The sequence below is a fragment of the Meriones unguiculatus genome, chromosome 4, assembly GCF_030254825.1.
Source record: "Meriones unguiculatus strain TT.TT164.6M chromosome 4, Bangor_MerUng_6.1, whole genome shotgun sequence".
NCBI classification, from domain to species: domain Eukaryota; kingdom Metazoa; phylum Chordata; class Mammalia; order Rodentia; family Muridae; genus Meriones; species Meriones unguiculatus.
The window spans coordinates 32789904-32809556 of NC_083352.1; the positions used below are offsets into that span (position 1 = coordinate 32789904).

At 34.8% G+C, this 19653-nt stretch overlaps 1 protein-coding gene across 7 annotated transcripts in view; it reads left to right on the forward strand.

Moving 5' to 3' along the window:
- The window catches only part of Pcm1 (pericentriolar material 1), a 91564-nt gene that overhangs the window by 24609 nt on the left and 47302 nt on the right, over positions 1–19653 (forward strand). For 6 of the 7 annotated variants that reach the window (XM_060381648.1, XM_060381647.1, XM_021653886.2 and 3 more), the window contains 11 exons: positions 3921–4030; positions 5231–5447; positions 6674–6872; positions 7653–7826; positions 8309–8463; positions 8581–8798; positions 12977–13128; positions 13259–13388; positions 14648–14788; positions 15629–15819; positions 18424–18621. In XM_060381648.1, coding sequence (XP_060237631.1) covers positions 3921–4030; positions 5231–5447; positions 6674–6872; positions 7653–7826; positions 8309–8463; positions 8581–8798; positions 12977–13128; positions 13259–13388; positions 14648–14788; positions 15629–15819; positions 18424–18621 — 1885 coding nt within the window. Of the gene's footprint in view, positions 1–3920; positions 4031–5230; positions 5448–6673; positions 6877–7652; positions 7827–8308; positions 8464–8580; positions 8799–12976; positions 13129–13258; positions 13389–14647; positions 14789–15628; positions 15820–18423; positions 18622–19653 lie in introns of those variants that run through there. The other variant, XM_021653888.2, reaches the window with a different exon arrangement.

Below are 19653 nucleotides of genomic sequence, written 5' to 3' on the forward strand. Positions count from 1 at the left end.
CACTGATAAGAGAGGTCCTCCTCCCCTTCCATCTGATCCTAGTCTATCAGGTCTCAGCAGGACTGTCTGCATTGTCTTCCTCTGTGGCCTGGTTAGGCTGTTCCCCCATTAGGGGGAGGTGAACAAAGAGCCAGCCACTGAGTTCATGTCAGAGACAGTCCCTGTTCCCATTACTAGGGAACCCATGTGGACACTGAGCTACCATGGGCTACATCTGTGCAGGGGTTCTAGGTTATCTCCATGGATGGTCCTTGGTTGGAGTATCAGTCTCAGAAAAGACCCCTGGGCCTAGATATTTTGGTTCTGTTGCACTCCTTCTGGAGCTCCTGTCCTCTCCAGGTCTTTCTATCTCCCCCTTCTTTCATAAGATTCCCTGCGTTCTGCAAAAAGTTTGGCTATGAGTCTCAGCATCTGCTTTGATACCCTGCTGGGGAGAGTATTTCAGAGGCCCTCTGTAGTAGGCTCCTAGCCTGTTCCCTGTTTTCTCCCTCTTCTGATGTTTGTCCCGTTTGCCTTTCTGAATGAGGATTGTTCATCTTACCCAGTGTCCTCCTTTTTGCTTAGCTTCTTTAGGTGTACAGATTTTAGTATGATTGTCCTATATTATATTTCTAATATGTACTTATAAGTGAGTATGTACCATGTGTGTGTTTCTGCTTCTGGGATACCTCACTCAGGATGATCTTTTCTAGTTCCCACCATTTGCCTGCAGATTTCATGATTTCCTTGTTTTTAATAGCTGAGTAGTATTCCATTGTTGTTCTTTATTTGCCTTCCAATGAAGGTTTAAAAATTCTTACATGAACCAGACCTGATAGACAACCTGTAATCCCAGCACTCAGAAGGCTGAGACAGGAGGATCAGGAATTCTCAGGGTGTGGGGTGATGGCTGAGTTGGTAAAGTGCTTGTCCCACAAGCATTAAGGATCTTAGTTTGGGTCCTCAGCAACCACATAAAAGCCAAGTGCTGTGGTATACATCTACTGGAAGGGTCAGAGAGAGGAAGCTACCTAGGGTTAGGTGTTTTAGCCAGTTGATGATCTTTGGGCTCAAAAACAAGATGGAGAGTGACTAAGGAAGATAACCAACATTGACCTCTGGTGTGCACTCCCCCAATACTTCATAGTGACGTTGTCTCAGAAAATAAAGTGGGAGGGCTGTAGGTTTGCCTGTGTAAGTATGCTCTGAATTCAGTCTTTAGCATCTGGAGAAAATGAAAACAGATGGAAAAAAAAATCTAAAAAGCAGTAAATTAATAGAGCATCTTTGGATATTTAACTGAAATAACAGAACGACTAACACTAAATACTAGTTTTGTATATGAGCTTTTTTTTTTTCATCAATTACACTTTATTCATTCTGCATCCCCCCCCAAGCCCCTCCCTCCTCCCCTCCCAGTCCCACCCTCCCTCCTCCCTCTGCTTGCATGCCACTCCCCAAGTCCACTAATAGGGGAGGTTCTCCTCTCCTTTCTGATCTTAGTCTGTCAGTTCACATCAAAAGTGGCTGTATATGAGCTTTTAAAGATGCTATTTACATTACTCAGTTTTTGTGAGACACAACTTTTTTTTTCTCTATTCCTTATAGCTGTGTATCATTTAAGTGACAATTGAATTGCTTAGTGTTGAGTCTTATTTTGTAGTTTGTCATATTGTCTTCAAACGTGTTTTAAATTTTCATTTAAAAGTAAGATTGTTGCTTATTAAAACTCATAAGGTTAAGGGTTTTTCTTTTTAGTTTTATTTTTAATTGACAGATAATTGTTTATATTTGCAAAGACCCTTCCTTTGGCTTAGTTATGTTTGTTCTCAATTCTCATAGTTTATCTTTGAGTATTATAATTATGCCATTTTGTTTTGCTGTTTCGGTGACATAAGTTTCATGAGAATTGCGTACAGGAATGTGGGTTATTTACAGTATTAAGAATAACTAACTAGAGGCTGGCTGCGCAACAGCACTACTGAAATACTGTCTGTCTCCTGCCCATCAGCCCTTAAACTGTCAGGTAATCCTCTTGAAGCAGCAGGACTCACAAAGTTCCTAATCTGTTCTCCAGTCTTGGGTAGTTGAATTTACATCTCATTTGATCACCAGAATTGTAGGCTACTAGCTAAGGCATTTACTCTTGTCTTGGAACTGTTTTATAGAGAAGGACATCAAATACAGTTTCTGACTTGGCTAGAAACTGGACTCACAAAGTTCCTAATCTGTTCTCCAGTTTTGGGTAGTTGAATTTACATCTCATTTGATCACCAGAATTGTAGGCTACTGGCTAAGGCATTTACTCTTGTCTTGGAACTATTTCATAGAGAACGACATCAAATACAGTTTCTGACTTGGCTAGGCTTTGTATAGATTTTAGTAGAAATCTATTGATTTAGATTAAGTATACAAATAATTTCTTTTACAACCCAGGAGATTGAATTTGAACTTTATATACTCCAATAGGAATTTTAGCTTAATAATTTTAGAACAATTTTGCTCCTGCGATTATGAAGTTTTATTAAAGAAAACTGATGAAAGCACCATCAAAGATATGACACACCTGCATTGGGGAAGAATGCTTTTTCCTACTGTCTAACAAGTTGTTTATTAGTTATCTAAATTGTAATTTTGGTGCACAGAGAGTTTAGGCTAGAAAAGGGTTTCTGTCAGTCCTAAAATACTAGTTTTAGTTTTTTTGTTTTTTTTTTTTTTTTTGGTTTGGGGTAGTTCTTTGTTTTTGTGTTTTAGCAGAAAATGATGGTATTTTCTTAAAAAGAAAAAAAAAGCAGTTTGTAGCTTGCAGCCTCATTTAAAATTGGAAATATAAAAGTGAGGATGAAAATGGAATAGTAGAGCAGTAAGTATTTTCAAAATTTTCTTAAGTGTGCTTTTGGAGGATGAGGGGATTTTGTTGTTTTGTGTTTTTTTGGGGGGGTTGTTTGTATTTTTTGGGGGTTGTTTTGTTGTGTTTTGTTTTGTTTGAGACAAGGTTTCTCTGTGTATCCTTGGTTGTTCTGGATTCAAATTGTAGACCAGGTTGTCCTCAAACTCACAGTGATCCCCCTGCCTCTGCCTCCCTAAGTGCTAGGATTAAAGGTGTGTACCACCCCACCTGGTTCTCTGTTTCGTTCTTAATGTAGATGATAAACCCCATGGTCTTTTTTGTATTTGCTGAATCATAAGCAACTGCTTCAATAAATTTATCTGTTCAACAAAGCCCTTGCCAGCTGGATATGGTCTACTCTTTAACATGGTTTTATGCAACACTGCCATTCTTGCTAACTTTTCCCCATCAATGGGAGAACTGGGTAGTCAAGACAAGAACTGTATTCAAGAGAGCCATGCTAATTTTCAGTCTATACTTTGTAAAAACAAAAACAAAAACAAACCCTTTCTCATTCCTGTACTACAATATTGGTTTTCTTGGAGGAGGTAGAAATAGAGACCTTTCAGAGTCAGCACTGTTCCTATAAAGATACTGAGAGAGCTGGGTGGTGCACACCTGTAACCCTAGTACTCTGGGAGGTAGAGGTAGGCAGATCTCTGTGAGTTTGAGGCCAGCCTGGTCTGTCTACAAAGTGAGTCCAGGACAGACAAGGCTACACAGAAAAACCCTGACTTGAAAAAGAAAAAGAAGGAAAGAAAAAAGAAAAGAAACCGAGAGAGCCATCCTACATCTAACCCAAGGAGTCACGTATATTAATTAGGATTACAATACTAGTCTTCCTATATGTTGAGATTGAAAAACATGAGTCATTTTACTAGAGTTTAGTAGTTGTCCCTTTATTTTTCTGTTAGCTTTAAGCTTCTCATAAAATGATTGGCTGACAGATAAGTAAAATAATTAGAAGTTTCAAATGTTAGGGTCGCTCCCCCTTCTTCAAAACTTATACTTACATTGACACTTCTTTATCCTGAATATATTATTTATTTAGTTGTTACAGAAACTACAGGAAGCTTATCTGGAGTCAGCATCACATCAGAACTAAATGAAGAACTGAATGATTTAATCCAGCGTTTCCATAATCAGCTTCGTGAGTCTCAGGTAACTGGTTTATATAGTTAAATTTAGAAATCACATTAATTAACCCAGTGGTTCCCAACCTGGTTTAATTGTTTAAAAAATGAATACACAGAGTCCTTCACCCTCCAAAATTATGATTCTTAAGATTTGAGTGGCCCCATATGATCCCATTTCTATTCTTGACATTATCCCTTGAGAAACTCTTGTTAGAGAAGAATCTACTTTTTAAAGATTTATCTTATGTGTATGTGTGTACCTAAATGTTTTTATGTATCATATGTATATACAGGCCAAAGAGGGCATCAGATACCCTGGGACTGGAGTTATAGGCAATTGTGAGAAGTTTAATGTGCATGCCAGAATCAAACCTGGGTCCTCTGCAAGAGCTCTACACTACTGAGCCATGTATCATACCCAGAAAAGATACTTTAAATGTGCCAAGTAGTAAGGTTTTCCCTGTGTAGGCTGTTAGATGGACATTCTTTTTACTTCTTTTAAACACTAGGTAGATATAACTTTTAAGAGGAAGTTTGGCAGGGTGTAGTGCTACATCTTTAATCCCAGGACTTGGAGGCAGAGGCAGGTAGATCTCCAAATTCAAGGCCAGCCTAGCCAGGGCTATAGTGAGACCCTGTCTCAAAAAAACAGAGATTCAAAGTTAATGATGGCCTTGCATCATTTTATCTTACTGACAGTTTTAAGAAAGGCTTTTGGGAGAAGGGTAGTATTTTTAAAGCAAGGTCTTATTTGTAGGACAGACTGACAACAAATTTTCTATCTTTCCTGTGCTAGCCTCTTAAAGCACTAGGATTATAGGCTTGTGCTGCTATATCTAACAGAACAATTTTAGAATTAGTGTTTCAGTTTTGTGAACTTTGTAAAATAGTGATATATAGTGAATTGTTAGTGTGAGGGTCTTGTATAAGAATGGGTGAGCCGTTGTCCTCTCATTAGGAAAGGACGTGACTGGTCTTGCCCACTAAAAAACATGAGTGTGGCCACCCATTTTGAGCAGTTATCTAACAAAATTTAGTAAATTATTCCATCATGTCCTATGTAAAGAAGTTCTCAGATACTCAGGATTAGGTATAAGATTGTTGATTGAAGCATTGTGTTAAAAGCAAAATAGGAAACAAAAGGTCAATGTACAGTAAAATGCAACTTAACTGTCTTCATCTTAAATGGTCTTTTCTTTTTTTTCTCTCTCTCTTTTCAACTAAGCCTCCAACTGTTCCAGACAATAGAAGACAGGCAGAAAGCCTTTCATTAACTAGAGAGATTTCTCAGAGCAGAAATCCCTCAGTTTCTGAACATTTACCTGATGAGAAAGTACAGCTTTTTAGCAAAATGAGAGTACTACAGGAAAAGAAACAGAAAATGGACAAATTACTTGGAGAACTTCATACCCTTCGAGATCAGCATCTGAACAATTCATCATGTGAGTAAATCTGATTCAGCAGTATTATATAAAGGTCATGTAAGTATATATGCTGGCACATAGTAGTTACTTAGTAAGTATTTGATAAGTTAATAAATGCAGTTTCACAAAAAAATTTTTTTTAGGTTTTTGAAGAAGAAACTTGAATCTAAAAAGCCACTATGTAGTAAGAGCCAAATAGATGCTAAATCTATTCATATAAGGAAAGTCTCATTCAAAATACATCATTCAAAGTAACAAAAGAAACAGATGTTCTATTCTATGTTTTGTGTTTTGAGACAAGATTTTACAATGGAGCTCAGGCTCACTTCAAAATGCAACACTCCAGCCTCAGTCTCCCCAGAGCTGGTATTATATGCTTACGTTGCCACATCCATCTTTAAATAGTTGTTTCTTATTCTTAATATTTTTCCTGTTTCTCTGCCACTTTCAAAGGAACCTTACTATTTTTGTCCTGAAACACTCATTTCTTCCTCTTTATGTCAGTTACCATCCTCTTCCTGTACATGATAATATCAGTTGTTAACTTTTATGAATAGAGGAAGACAACTAAGGAAAACTTAAAATTTGCAAGGCATGTTTATAGCTTTGTGTCAGTTTTATATGCAAAGAATACTTTGCTGCCTGGCAACTCTTAAAAGACCTCTCTTCCTTCTAGAAAACTGTATAAGAGCAGTAGTAAAAGGAAGAATGGTTAATAGTGTAAAGAGAGACCATTGAGACCAGCTGTAATAATTGTGGCATAAAAACGAGAAGGAAACGATGATAGTCTCATTGAGAAAGAAGCTTAAAAGCAGTAGGAGGTAGAAAAATTATGTCTCAATCATAAATTACCTGCTAGGCTTGGCCTTGTGTGTTCTATACATTATACATGGTGACCTTCTTTAACTTAACCTCTGACAAGTTTATCCTATTGTTCTTTTGGTTGTTTTTCTAGCATATCACATTGTAATTCTTATCAGTTTCTTTCTTGTTTCGTTCTTATCTTCTATTTTAACTTAGTGGCTATAATGCAAAAGCGGTAGACTGTCTGGAAGGAAGAAGTAAAAATACTTTTTCTTTTGTACTTTGATTTGTTTAGTTGTGAATTATGTTCATAAGTGGCCCGAGTGTTTATATAAGCTGCATATTTTATTTTGTTAGTTTATAAGTATCCAAACTAAATATAGGCTGCTTTGTACCATGTTTATATATGGTAATTGTTTATTTCTTTCTCTCTTTCATAGTCATGCCTTCAACTTCTCTCCAAAGAAGTGGGGATAAAAGAAGTTCAGCTGTAGCTCTCTCTGCTCCTGTAGGCTTTGCACCAGTTGTCAATGGAGAGTCCAGTAGCCTTATGTCATCGGTTCCTTGTCCTGCCGCTTCTCTAGTTTCTCAGAATGAGAGTGAAAATGAAGGTCATCTAAATCCAGCTGAAAAACTACAGTAAAATACTTTTTGCAATCATTTTTCACATTTATTAAATAATTAGAGTTAAATAATGAGGATAATTTTTTAAACCATTGAAAATTATAAGAAACTGAAGTTAATAAGATAAACATTCTTAAGATATATGGTGGAAGGAGGAGGAGATATAATATATGTGAATCTTATCATTTGGCTAAAGGAAATATGACATCATGCAGGTAGTTTTTGTAAACTTCTGTTAATAATTTTTTAGAGAAAAGGTTAGAAATAGCAAGAAATATAGGTTAATATTTTAATATTCAAACAATAAGGCCTAGGCTCTAAAGTCATAATCCTGAAACTGTATTATACATGACTTTGTCAGTGTTAGCAAAACACTTACAAAGCCTCTGCTTCTTTACCGGCAAAATTGGATGATGTCTGTGGCATTTCAATACATGCTTTGGGTTTTTTGTTTTTTTTTTTTTTGTTTTTGTTTGCTCATCTGTTTTGAGATAGTGTCTCACTATATAGCCATTCTTTGCTGGCATGGCACTTACTGTGTAGACCAGGCTAGCCTTGAACTCACAGAGATATGCTTGCCTCTGCCTCCTGAATTTCGGGATTAAAGACATGTAATAAACATGTTCAGCTGAAACTATTTTTTAAATTTGACAGATGCCCTGGGTACTTGGTCTAAATCTGTGTATGTGTGTGTGCGTGTGTGTGTGCGTGTGTGTGTGTGTGTGCCAACTGCTATTAAGTGAAAATAACTTTGTTCCCCCTAAAATGGTGTTAATGTTACTTTTTTTAAATCAGGAAGTTAAATGAAGTTCAAAAGAGATTGAATGAACTGAGAGAATTAGTTCATTATTATGAACAGACATCAGATATGATGACAGATGCTGTAAATGAAAATACAAAAGATGAAGAAACTGAAGAGTCAGAATATGATTCTGAGCATGAAAATTCTGAACCTGTTACTAACATTAGGTGACAACATTTAAGTTTGTTTTTCCCAATGTTTTTATCTGAAGTTAATGCATGTGTGGAGATGGAGTAGGGTCAGTATATCAGTGAAGTATTCATTGTTAGCTTATTTAAGCTTTTTCTTTGTAAGTTAACTGCTAGTGTAATAATCATTCTTGCTTTATTTAGAAAAAGAAGGAAATATGGAAGGCAATAATTTAGTAAAATTGTTACTATTCAACTAAATTTAAGAAGTATCAAATTTAGCATTTTCTTTTCTCACTGTTATACTTCAGTTTTATTTTGAATTTTCAGATGCTTTGCTCATAAACAGTTTATGGAAAAGTTAATGAAAAGCAGGAGTCTGTTATTAAGAATTTGAGCTTAAATGTTTTAGTTAATGCTGTTCTTAGCTTAAAATTAGTTTATTATAGATCTATATGTCATTTTTTTTTCAAATTTTTATTTTTGTTGTTGTTTTAAATCTTGGCTTTAATTTCTTTCAGAAATCCACAGGTAGCTTCCACCTGGAATGAAGTGAATACTAATAGTAATACACAGTGTATTTCTAATAATAGAGATGGGAGAACAGTTAATTCTAACTGTGAAATTAACAACAGATCTGCTGCCAACATCAGAGCTTTAAACATGCCTCCATTAGGTATGATTTCCTATATTTACAGAAAAATTTTCATATTACTCTTGTGAAGTAGAGTATCTTTATTTATACTCTTAATGTTTTAAAATCATTTACTTGAATGATACTTGTTTTCAACAGACTGTCGATACAATAGAGAAGAACAGAGGATGCATGTAGCACGGGCTGAAGATGATGAAGAAGTAGAAGAGGAAGGAGTCAGTGGGGCTTCATTATCTAGTCATAGGAGCAGTCTGGTTGAAGCACCAGAAGATGAAGAATTTGAACAGAAGATTAGTAGACTCATGGCTGCAAAAGAGAAACTTAAACAGCTCCAAGATCTTGTTGCTATGGTGCAGGTAAGTTACTTGTTAAAATAATATAGTCATAGAAGATGAAAGTTTTGTGTGTGATAACCATATTGGTATAATTTTTCTTTTCCATTTTCTCATATTGAACTGAGGACTCTACATTTAGTAAGAAAGCATGTTACCACTGAGTTACATTCCCCAGTCCTATATTTGTGTTTTAGATGTTACTATTAAAGGTTTAGTAGTTACGTGGTATACATCTGATACTACCAAACTCTTCCTAAGAAAGTTGAGAAATTGAATTGACACAGTAGTTCACATCTGTAGACTTATCACTTGGGGGGTGGAGGCAGGAAGATTAGGAGGAGTTTGAGGTCATCCTTGGCTATATGCAAGTTGGAGGCCTTCTTTGGGCATAAAAGACTGTCTCAGAAAAAAATGGGGAGAAGGGTTAATGTAGGTATCTTTGTCTTTATAAAGCATATAATATCTTTTACAATTTATTAATGAGAATGCAGCCGTCTGTATATAAAAACCCAAGAGCATGGCTGTGTACTAGTATAGTTTTATGTACAACCCAACATAATTGTTTTTGTTTTTGCAGATGACACTAGCCTCATAATATTATAACATCATCAGGAGGTAGATAATAAACACTGAAAAAGTATTAATTGCCCAGTGTTATATAATTATGTCAGCCAGAATTTAGGTTGCCTATAGCAGAGCCTAAGATCTTAACCTACTTGACATTAAAAAAGAAAATCCAAACGTTAGCATGTTAGTAAAGTTCAATTATTAACGTTTGAAAATAATTTATACATATGCACGTGTAATTATATAAATATTAACACATCCTTATTATTTAATATGGTCCAAAGGTTACTGAGCTTTTTGTAATTTACTATGGTAGGTATAATTTTTCTGGAGCAACAAAAATGTTTTAACTTTGTGAACTTATTTCTTTGCTTTCTTTTTCTTTGTTGTCTCTTTCAAGTGTTTTGTATTATACCTTTTAACTTGAATGTAAAATTTCTGATTTCTCTCTAGAATTACTATTAATTGATATTCTGAGCAAAGTAAGACCATATCCACATACCTTTGATTACTTTTTTATTATATTGGTATACTATAGCTTATTTACAGATTGGCTTTTTCTAAATTTATCCTATGAGAAGAAGAGCTATTGAAAGAAAGTACATGTACAAACATACAAGTATTCCTTTGCATGTAAAATGTGAATAACTTAGAAGTAAATACCATTTGAAATATATGAGCGTGTTATTTATTTTGCTTATATATTTGAAGTGTATTGAGAAGAACACCTGTTACTGAGATCAATAAAAAGAATGGGCATCTTTCTGAATTTCTACTTTACTTTTTGAAGAACTTAGGTTACATGACTTTTACGGTTTGAAAAGCATGAAACAGCTTCTGAAACAGATAGTAGTAATAAGTTAGGCTATCCTAAATGCTCTTAACATATTTGTAAGAACTCACATTTGCTAATTGTTATTGTTTCTTTATTTTCCATTCCTTTAAGATAGTGGTTCTCAACCTGTGCATCACAACTCCTTTGGGAATCGAATGACCCTTTCACAGGGGTTGTATATTAGATATCCTGTATATCAGATACTTACTTTACAATTTATAACATCAGCAAAATCAGTTATGAAGTAGCAATGAAAATAATTTTATTTTGGGCGTCAACACAGTATGTGGAACTGTGTTAAAGGGTCTGCATTAGGAGAGTTGTGAAGACTGTAGCCTTAAGATCACAAAATATTATATTGAAAAACTAAAGTGTGAGAAATAACTTTCAGACAGACTTGTTTTTTATTATTTCTTATACTTTGTTTTTCCACGTACTATTTTGTGAAATACTTAATATGCAGCTTTTTTCTTTTAAAGATTTATTTATTTATATGAATGCTCTGTCTGCATGTATATCTGAAAGTTAATAGAGGGCGTCAGACCCATTGCAGGTGGTTGTGAGCCACCATTCTCATTAATAAATTGTAGAAGATATTATATGCTTTATAAAGACAAAGATACCTACATTAACCCTTCTCCCCATTTTTTTCTGAGACAGTCTTTTATGCCCAAAGAAGGCCTCCAACTTGCATATAGCCAAGGATGACCTCAAACTCCTCCTAATCTTCCTGCCTCCATCCCCCAAGTGATAAGTCTACAGATGTGAACTACTGTGTCAATTCAATTTCTCAACTTTCTTAGGAAGAGTTTGGTAGTATCAGATGTATACCACGTAAACTACTGGGAAGTAAACTCAGGACCTCTGGAAGATCAGCCAGTGCTCTTACCCACTTAGCCTTCTCTCCAGCTCCACATCTGTTTCTTAAGTTACAACACAGAATTCTTGCCAGTCTCCTAGTCATATGATCATTAGGTCGATTGATACAAAGACTAGAATAGTATCATCTCAAAGTTCATAGTTTTGTAATATCAATTCTAACTCATTATGATTTTATTAGAATATTGTTTCTAAAAATTAAAATTTCAGATGTAATCTTCAGAAAAAGCATGGATTATAAGATTATAAATTTTATAATTTATTGTATATAAGTTAAATATTTTCAAGAAAATGCAAGAGCTCATTTTCAACCCTCTACTAATCATTGCATTAGTTCAACAAACATACTGTTAGTAAGATATAAACTTGGATTCTTTTTCCAGTTCTTGTGACAGATTTAGATAGGATATTTCTTTTTTTTTTTTTTTCCTTTATTTTCTTTTTTTCCTTAAAAACAAAAACAAAAAAGAAGCCCTGGGCTTCATGGCACACACCCTAAATCCCAGCATTTGGAAGGCAAAGGCAGATAAATCTCTGTGAACTTGAGGCCAGTTTGGTCTACAAAGCAAGTGCAAGACAGCCAGAGTTATACAGAGAAACCCTGTTTACCCCCCCCAAAAAAAAGTCTTGTCCTATGTCTCAGGATAGCCAGAAATTCACTGTATATACTCCAAGTTGGTCTTTAACTTATGGAGCGCCTTTTGCTTTGTTAGCCTCTTGAATGCTGGGATTACAAGAACAAACTATCATGTCCTTCTCATTACCTTTTGTATCATAAATATTGGTACTTATTTAGAAAATTAAAGACAAAAATGAGAAAATGAGGGAAAATTTTAAACAGGTAGTGGTCATGGATTATTTGAAATAGTAAAGGATGCATCTTAAAATTTAACATCAAGTTTCCTGCTCCACGTTTTTTTTGTTTGTTTTTTGTTGTTGTTTTGGTTACTTTATATTTGACACAAAGCTATTCTTTGGTAGTTCATTATTTCAATAAAGTAAGAAATGGCAAGGTGCTGGGCAGTGGTGGCATATGCCTTGAATCCCAACACTTGGGAGGCAGAGGCAGGGACATCTCTTTGAGTTCCAGGCCAGCCTGGTCCACAGAGCTAGTTCCAGGGTAGCCAAGGCTACACAAGATACCCTGTCTCAAAACAAACAAAACAGGCAAATTATTTCTGTCAAAGGTGTTTTAGTTTATAACACTGTAATGAAATATCTGAAGTATCATAATGTGATAAAGAATATAGGCATATTTAGTTTACAGTTTTGGAGGTTTTAAGAGTCAACATTCTGGCTAAGTGTTGGAAGGCTGTATAAGACAGTACATAGCAAAAGGTAGGGAATGAACCATACACATGTCAGTCTGTCCATTGTGTCTATTGTTGTTCTATCTTCCTTCTTTGCTCCTTCTCTAGCCCTTTCTGTATTCTTCCTCTCCTTGTAAAGCTGCTAGTGTTCAGTTATGGGGGCTCCGCCTTTATGAATTTACCTAATCTGTTAACTCCAAAACACCACACTGGAATTAAATTTTCACCCCTTAATATTTCACAATTGGGATTAAATTTTTAACATGTGAACCATTGAGGAACACATCAAGCCTTATTCTAACCATAGCACTAAGTAGTTAAAGCTTAGACTTTAAATGGCAGGGCTAAGGATGTCAGTATATCGTAGAATACTTGCCTGATATGCCCAAGTCCTGTGTTCAGTCATCAGCACTACCAATACAATTTTTAATGGGCTCATAATTTCTTATTACTGATAGAGGATACACTTCAGTTTTTTGAAAAAAATCATTAATATCCTCTATTGTATTAATTGTTTTTAAATTTTATAGCCTAATAAATTATATAAATTATAAATTAAGTAATGCCTTTAGATTTCGAGATAATTTTATATAATTTTGTTCTTTTAGGATGATGATGCAAATCAAGTGGTTGTCTCTGCCAGTACTTCAAATTTGGGTGATTTGTATGCGGCAGAAGAAGATACCAAACAAAATTCAAATAATGCAAGAGAAAATTCTAATAAAACACAAAAAGATACTGGAGTAAATGAAAAAACAAGGTATGGTGAGTTTTTGGCTTCGATAATAAAAACTCAGAGCCGGTTATTTAGCTAGGTACTTAACTGTGTTATATTTTGTTTAGTATCATTATTTTTTTTGGAGTCCACAAATATGTTAATTTAATTATAGAGAGAAATTTTATGAGGCTAAGCTGCAGCAGCAACAGAGAGAGCTTAAACAGTTGCAGGAGGAAAGAAAGAAATTGATTGAAATTCAAGAGAAAATTCAAGCAGTGCAAAAGGCATGCCCTGACCTTCAGGTAATTATAAAATTTATTTCTTTGAGTATGTTTAAAATGTTTAAAACCTAATATCAATTTAAAGTACTCTGTGTTTCCTGGTACTGAGGTAACAGATAATATTTGCTAATTTTTTGATTATTGAAATGAATGAACTTACAATGAAATGAATTTCTGTTTTTTGTTTTTACTTTGAAAGATAGTAAATGGGAATCAAGTAATTACTTCTGTTTTTTATGCTGGACTAGTTAGCCATTTATTTGTGACAAGAAAACTTAAAGCTATTATCACATTAAGATATTCTGGCGTATATTTAACAGTTATAGATGAGCACTCCATTTTTTTATTGACCTAGGATTACACTTAAACCTTTATAGTATTCTATAATATGGTTCTTTGAGATGGAACAGAGTATAAGGAAACTTTGCCCATGTCAGTTACATTACATGTCAGAATGATATAGAATAATTTTCTTTTTTGTGTTCTTCCTAAAATTGTATTGATTTGTTATGTATAGCTTTATTTGTGTGTGTGGGGGGTGGGTGTGGGTGCGCTCGCACTCAGGCACGTGCACATGTGTGCATGCACACAAGCATGTGTGAAGACTAGAGGTTGATGTCGGGTGTCTTCTTCTGTCATGCTTCAGTTATTTTGTAGGTAGTCTCTCTCACTGAACTGGAAGCTTACTGGTTCAAGTGCATGGCCAGTAAGCTTTGTTTCTGTTTCCAGAACTGGGATTAAACACCCATGTGGCTGTGCCTAGCTTTCTTTATGAGCCCTGGGATCTGAATGCAGGGTCTCCTGCTTGTATAGCAACCATCTGAACCATCTCCCTAGTCGGGTTAATTTTACTGTGTAGTTAAATTTCCTTTTTAAAGAAAAACATCAAATTTTGTTTCCAACACAGCTATTTCTAAGTTTGTACTTTTTCCATTTTTTTCTAATCCTTTTGTCCTTTATCCCTAATATAAATAATGTCCAAAGTGCCACAGTTGGGTTGAGTATAAACTTTTCCCCATCCTCCAATATTTGATTCATAATTTTTACTCTTTCTGATTGTTACGTCTCATCATATTTAACCTATTATCATCTTTGTTTTCTTCTGTTATCTTTGGATCATGGTAGCAATTTTAGTCTCATAGTAACAGATTCAATATGGCACTAGAGCTCTAGAGAAGTAAAATAATGACTTCATGAAACAAATTCAGTTACTTTAGTATCTTATAGTATTTATTTATATATATGTGTGTGTGTATATATATATGTTTTACTTTGTTTAGCTATCAGCCACTAGTATGGGTAATGGTCCCACAAAAAAATATCTACCAGCTATTACTTCAACCCCAACTGTTAATGAAACTGAGACCAGTACAAGCAAATCTGCTATTGAGCCTGAAGATTCTTCAGTAGTGGATAATGAGGTATGGTGGAGTCTACTGTGGTATTCCTGAGTTGGGTCCTAATTCCTGAATGTGTAAAGCTTTTGTTTTTGTTTTTGTTTTGTGGGGAAGAAGTGTGCTAGGGATGGGACTTTGCCACCTTTTACTTACGGGACAGATGATATATGTGAAGTATATTTACTGTGTCTTTTGTTTCCATTAGTTGGGGGATAGCACCCCCCACACAATTATACTGGTATTGTTTCAAAATAGTCACATTCTTTATTAGCAAATACAAGGAGCAGTTATAGCAAATGCTGATCATTTCAGTTAGAAGGGTATATTCTTGGGTATTTCATTTATATTTGATTTGCAGAAAATACAGTTTTTCTCATAGTTCATGATATATATTGAGTATACTCAAAGTATATTGAGCACTTCTTATTTTCATGAATAATTGGTGATTGCCTTTTTCTTTTCCCTAAAATACTATTTGGATGAACACATATCCAATACTATAAAGTTTGAACATCTTTAAAAGATTTTAATTTAAGCATTTTTAATTGTATGTGTTTTGTGGTAGAGGTTCATACAAGTGAATGTAGGTGCCCATAGAGGCCGGAGGTGTCAGGTATTCCTGGAAGCTATAATCACAGGAAGTTGTGGGTCATCCGATGTGGGTGCTGGGAACTGAACTTTTCAAGAGCAGCACACATTGTATACCACTAAGCCATTCTCAAGTTCCGCTTATATATATCTTAGAATGAAAATAGAAACATTGAAAATAGAATATTGTTGTACTGGCAGTATCATTAAGACTTTCATTCTTTATGGCTTCAGCAAATCCAAATATTTACTTGACTCTGATTTTTAAAACAATAGTTGTGGTCAGACATGCGAAGACATGAAATGTTAAGGGAAGAGCTACGACAGAGAAGGAAGCAACTGGAAGCTCTAATGGCTGAACACCAGAGGAGGCAAGGTCTAGCTGAGACCTCATCTCCAGTGGCTATATCATTAAGAAGTGATGGATCTGAGAACCTGTGCACTCCTCAGCAAAGTAGAACAGAAAAGTAAGAAAGCCATTTAATAATCTTATAAAACATCATTTACCCAGAATATAAAAGCCAGGCAGACTCATTTTCCTGCACAACAAAGTGTAAATCACCTGTTTCACTGAAGCAAGTGTCTTTTAGTATATGACTTAAGTAGAACCCAATCCAACCATTTTCTATTCTACAGCTTTCCTTTCTGTTTCACTTACTGTGGTACTTGATCAAATTGTGTATAGATCTTTTGTAAAACTTCTTTGCAAAGTTTTATACTTATAAAATGAAAAGCATGTGATGTTTTGTAGTGCTGTTTTTTCAGACCAAGATATAATGAAGACTAGCCTTGAACTCCATATGGAGCTCAGGATGCCCTTGAGCCTCTGATCCTCCTATCTCCAACTCCTCAGTGCTGAGATTATAGGCACGTCCTACCATGACCAGCTGAAATACTTTTTATTTTATATTGTGTATCTACAATTTGTAAGGTACCTTAGAATAATTATAAAACCTTTTTATATAAAACATTAAGGTGTTTTTTTTTTTTTTAGAAATAAGCTTGAAAGTTCCATAGTCAGAATATTTGTAAAAATTAGTTATTTCTAAAAAAAAAATTAGTTATTTCTAAGTTAAGTTAATTCCCTATATAGTAATATTTAATAAAAAAAAATTGAAGGCCAGGTATGTTGCTACCTTATTTTTTCAGATATTCAGGTGGCATTTCTAAAATATTAGATGCATTCTTTTCCTATTAGGAGTTTCCATACTACCGGAGTCTCAGTGTGCATTTTACTGAATAAGCTATATCATATTTTGTTCTCTTCTGGCCACTTGTGCACCTGCTCTTTCCAGAAGTCTTTAGATAGTTTTGATGAGCATCTGGTTTCAGAATCATTGGTATAGAGCCTAGCTTCTTAATCTGTGGGCTGTGACCCCTCCTGTGGGTTAATGTGACTGAATGCAACTGAATGAGATCTTATAAAAAAACAGAACAAAACAAAAAAACTGGTTATTCAAACATACGGCAGCCAAAAATGTAGTCAGAATTAAATGCTAAGTGAATTTAAGGTTTTTTCAGCATTGCCAAACCTGTGTTGCATCATGTGACTTAATTGTAGCCTTGCCCCTAAGAAATGTATGTATGCACTTTGTACTGCCTACAAGGCCACCTCAGCACATTAACAAAGGCTGCCTGAAATATTTTCGAGTTATAAATTGCTTTGTTTTTACTGCATATGCAAAGTCTTCTGCTCTGAACAGTTTAGTTGTGGGGAAATTTTAGTGTTTTTCTATCATATCTCATCTTGTTAGTACCAAACTTAGTGTATCTTTGGATTATTTTTTGTTTCAGTGTTTAATTTAAAAAAATTGTATAGTTGATGGCTTTTATTATTTATTTGTAGTTTTTTACTTGAGACAGGGTTTTTCTATGTAACAGCTCTGGCTGTCCTGGAACTTCCTCTGTAGACCAGGCTGGCCTGGAACTCAGAGATCTGCCTGCCTTTGCCTTTGAGTTCTGGGATTAAAGGTGTGCACCACTACTACCCAGCAAGATGCTTACTTTTGAATTTAAAAAGTGAAATGAATTTTAATAATTTCTAAATGATCTTGAATATCCTTCTGTAATTTTGTATTACTTGTGCAAAGTAGAAATCTAATCATTTAAAATTATGAGATCAAAATATTTATTGATGAACTCTGGAAAAATGAAGATGTTCTACGTATTTCAGTTTCAACTATTCCTACAATTTTAATTCATTTCTATTTTTCAAGTATGTATGTGTATGTGGGAGTATGTGTGTGACTATATATGTGCCTGCAGAGGCTTTAGCCAATGGATCCCCATAGAGCTGTAGTTACAGGTGCTCATGAGTTTGTCCTATGTGGATACCCAAGAGTAAACTCAGGTTCCCTAAGTAAACTCAGCTCTTAACTGCTGAGTCACTTCTCTGGTACCCAGAAGATTTACTTCTTCATTTAGAAATAAGCAAGAATATCATCCCCTTAGTATTTTTAATAAATAGTATACTTATATATATGCCAAACAATTTTTAATATCTTTGTGATTATCAGAAGATGTTTAAGTTGTATAACTACTTGATATATCTATATTTGGGTCATGTAAAAATTCCCTGATTGGAAGGGGATTATGAGAAGAGACAGTAGCATGTCCAGGTCCAGCGTTTTTTGTTTTAATATTACAGCCAGTAAATATGGTGGCTATTTAAAATAAGTTAAATTTAAATTTTCTTTGTTTTCCCAGTCTATCAGCATCATTTTAAGTACTCGGTATTCATGTGTAGCTATATCGGCTGCATACATTACTGCTATTGCAGAAAATTCTTTAAGGTTACACTGAAATAGAGTGCTATCACTTAAGGAATGGAGGAGGGAAGGTTAGGAAGAAATTTCTAGAAGATGTAATGATTATTTTCATTTCTTTGAAATATTTGTGGAAGGTAAACCATACATTCTGTGTGACAGCTAACAGAATTAACTATGATGAAATGAATTTTGAATACATGTATATTTTCATATATATATATATCAAAATCTTGAGCATTATAGCTCTTAACATATCCAGCTAATCTGTATAATGATGCCTATTTTATATCTCATTATTCCTAGAACAATGGCAACTTGGGGAGGTTCTACTCAGTGTGCATTAGATGAAGAAGGAGATGAGGATGGTTATCTTTCAGAAGGAATTGTTCGGACAGATGAAGAGGAAGAAGAAGAACAAGATGCCGTTTCCAATGACAACTTTCCTATGTATCATCCTAGCATGAGTCAAAATTCTTATACTGTAAAAGAAACTAAAAATAGGTTAGTTTAAGTGTTTAAGTTTTACTTGCTTTTAAGTATCTCAGGTATTTATGACACCAAGCAGTTTTGTACTTCACACCAGCTAACCAACTATCCTAAAATTTAATTCAATAATGGCACCAACTACTCAAAGGTAATGCAGGTCTCATAAAGAACTTAGTCCCACAAGAGTATTCTTCTTTTCCGTGCAAGGGCCCAGCTTAACTATATTGTTCTGTCTTGACTAAAATGAGAGTTTCCATAATCTGTCTTTAGATTTAGTAATGTCTACAACTCAGGAAAAGACATTACCAGTATATTACAAAGTATTCAATATGGCCATTTACAATGGAATGTGAAGTAGTGTCTAAAGTGAATGGAACTGTGTAAAGCTTTCATGCCTTCTTTAGGTACCACGTTTGAAATTTGTCACCACTCCTGAAATTCTGTGACGTTATTATTTAGGAGATTTTATGGAAGTTTTATTAAGTAGCTGTGATTGATTAATAATAGGCCATTGATAATCAGACTCAACCTCTGGTTCCATTTCCTTCCCTAAATGTCAATGAGTGGGTTTGGAAATAACAACCCTTTAGTGACCTTACTGGTTTTTCTGGTCACCACTCCTCTCATCCTGAAGGGCTTTCTAAGAATTAGGTCTTTGTCATAAACTCTGGCTTAGTTAAAAGGGCCTTGTTCTGAATAACAAAAGAGAATCTGCCACTTCAGGAGATATCCAAACATTTTAGGGGTAGAGGGTACACAGAACATGAGAGGTTCTTAAATGAGGTACATTTTTTTTTTTTTTAATAATACAAAGATGTTGCTGCAATATATCCTGCCTAGACCAGATCAAGAATCATACCCAAGCTTTCATCTTTCCTACTGTTTGGAGGAATTAAGCAAAAAAATGAAACTTCATGTAGTGAAAGTTGTGTTAATAAACTAGCTGCATTGCTGGCAGCAGCGGTGTATACCAATAATCTGGTGCTGCTTGAAGGGTAACTTGAGACCAGAACAGTTTAGTGAGACCCTATCTTTAAAACAAAGCAA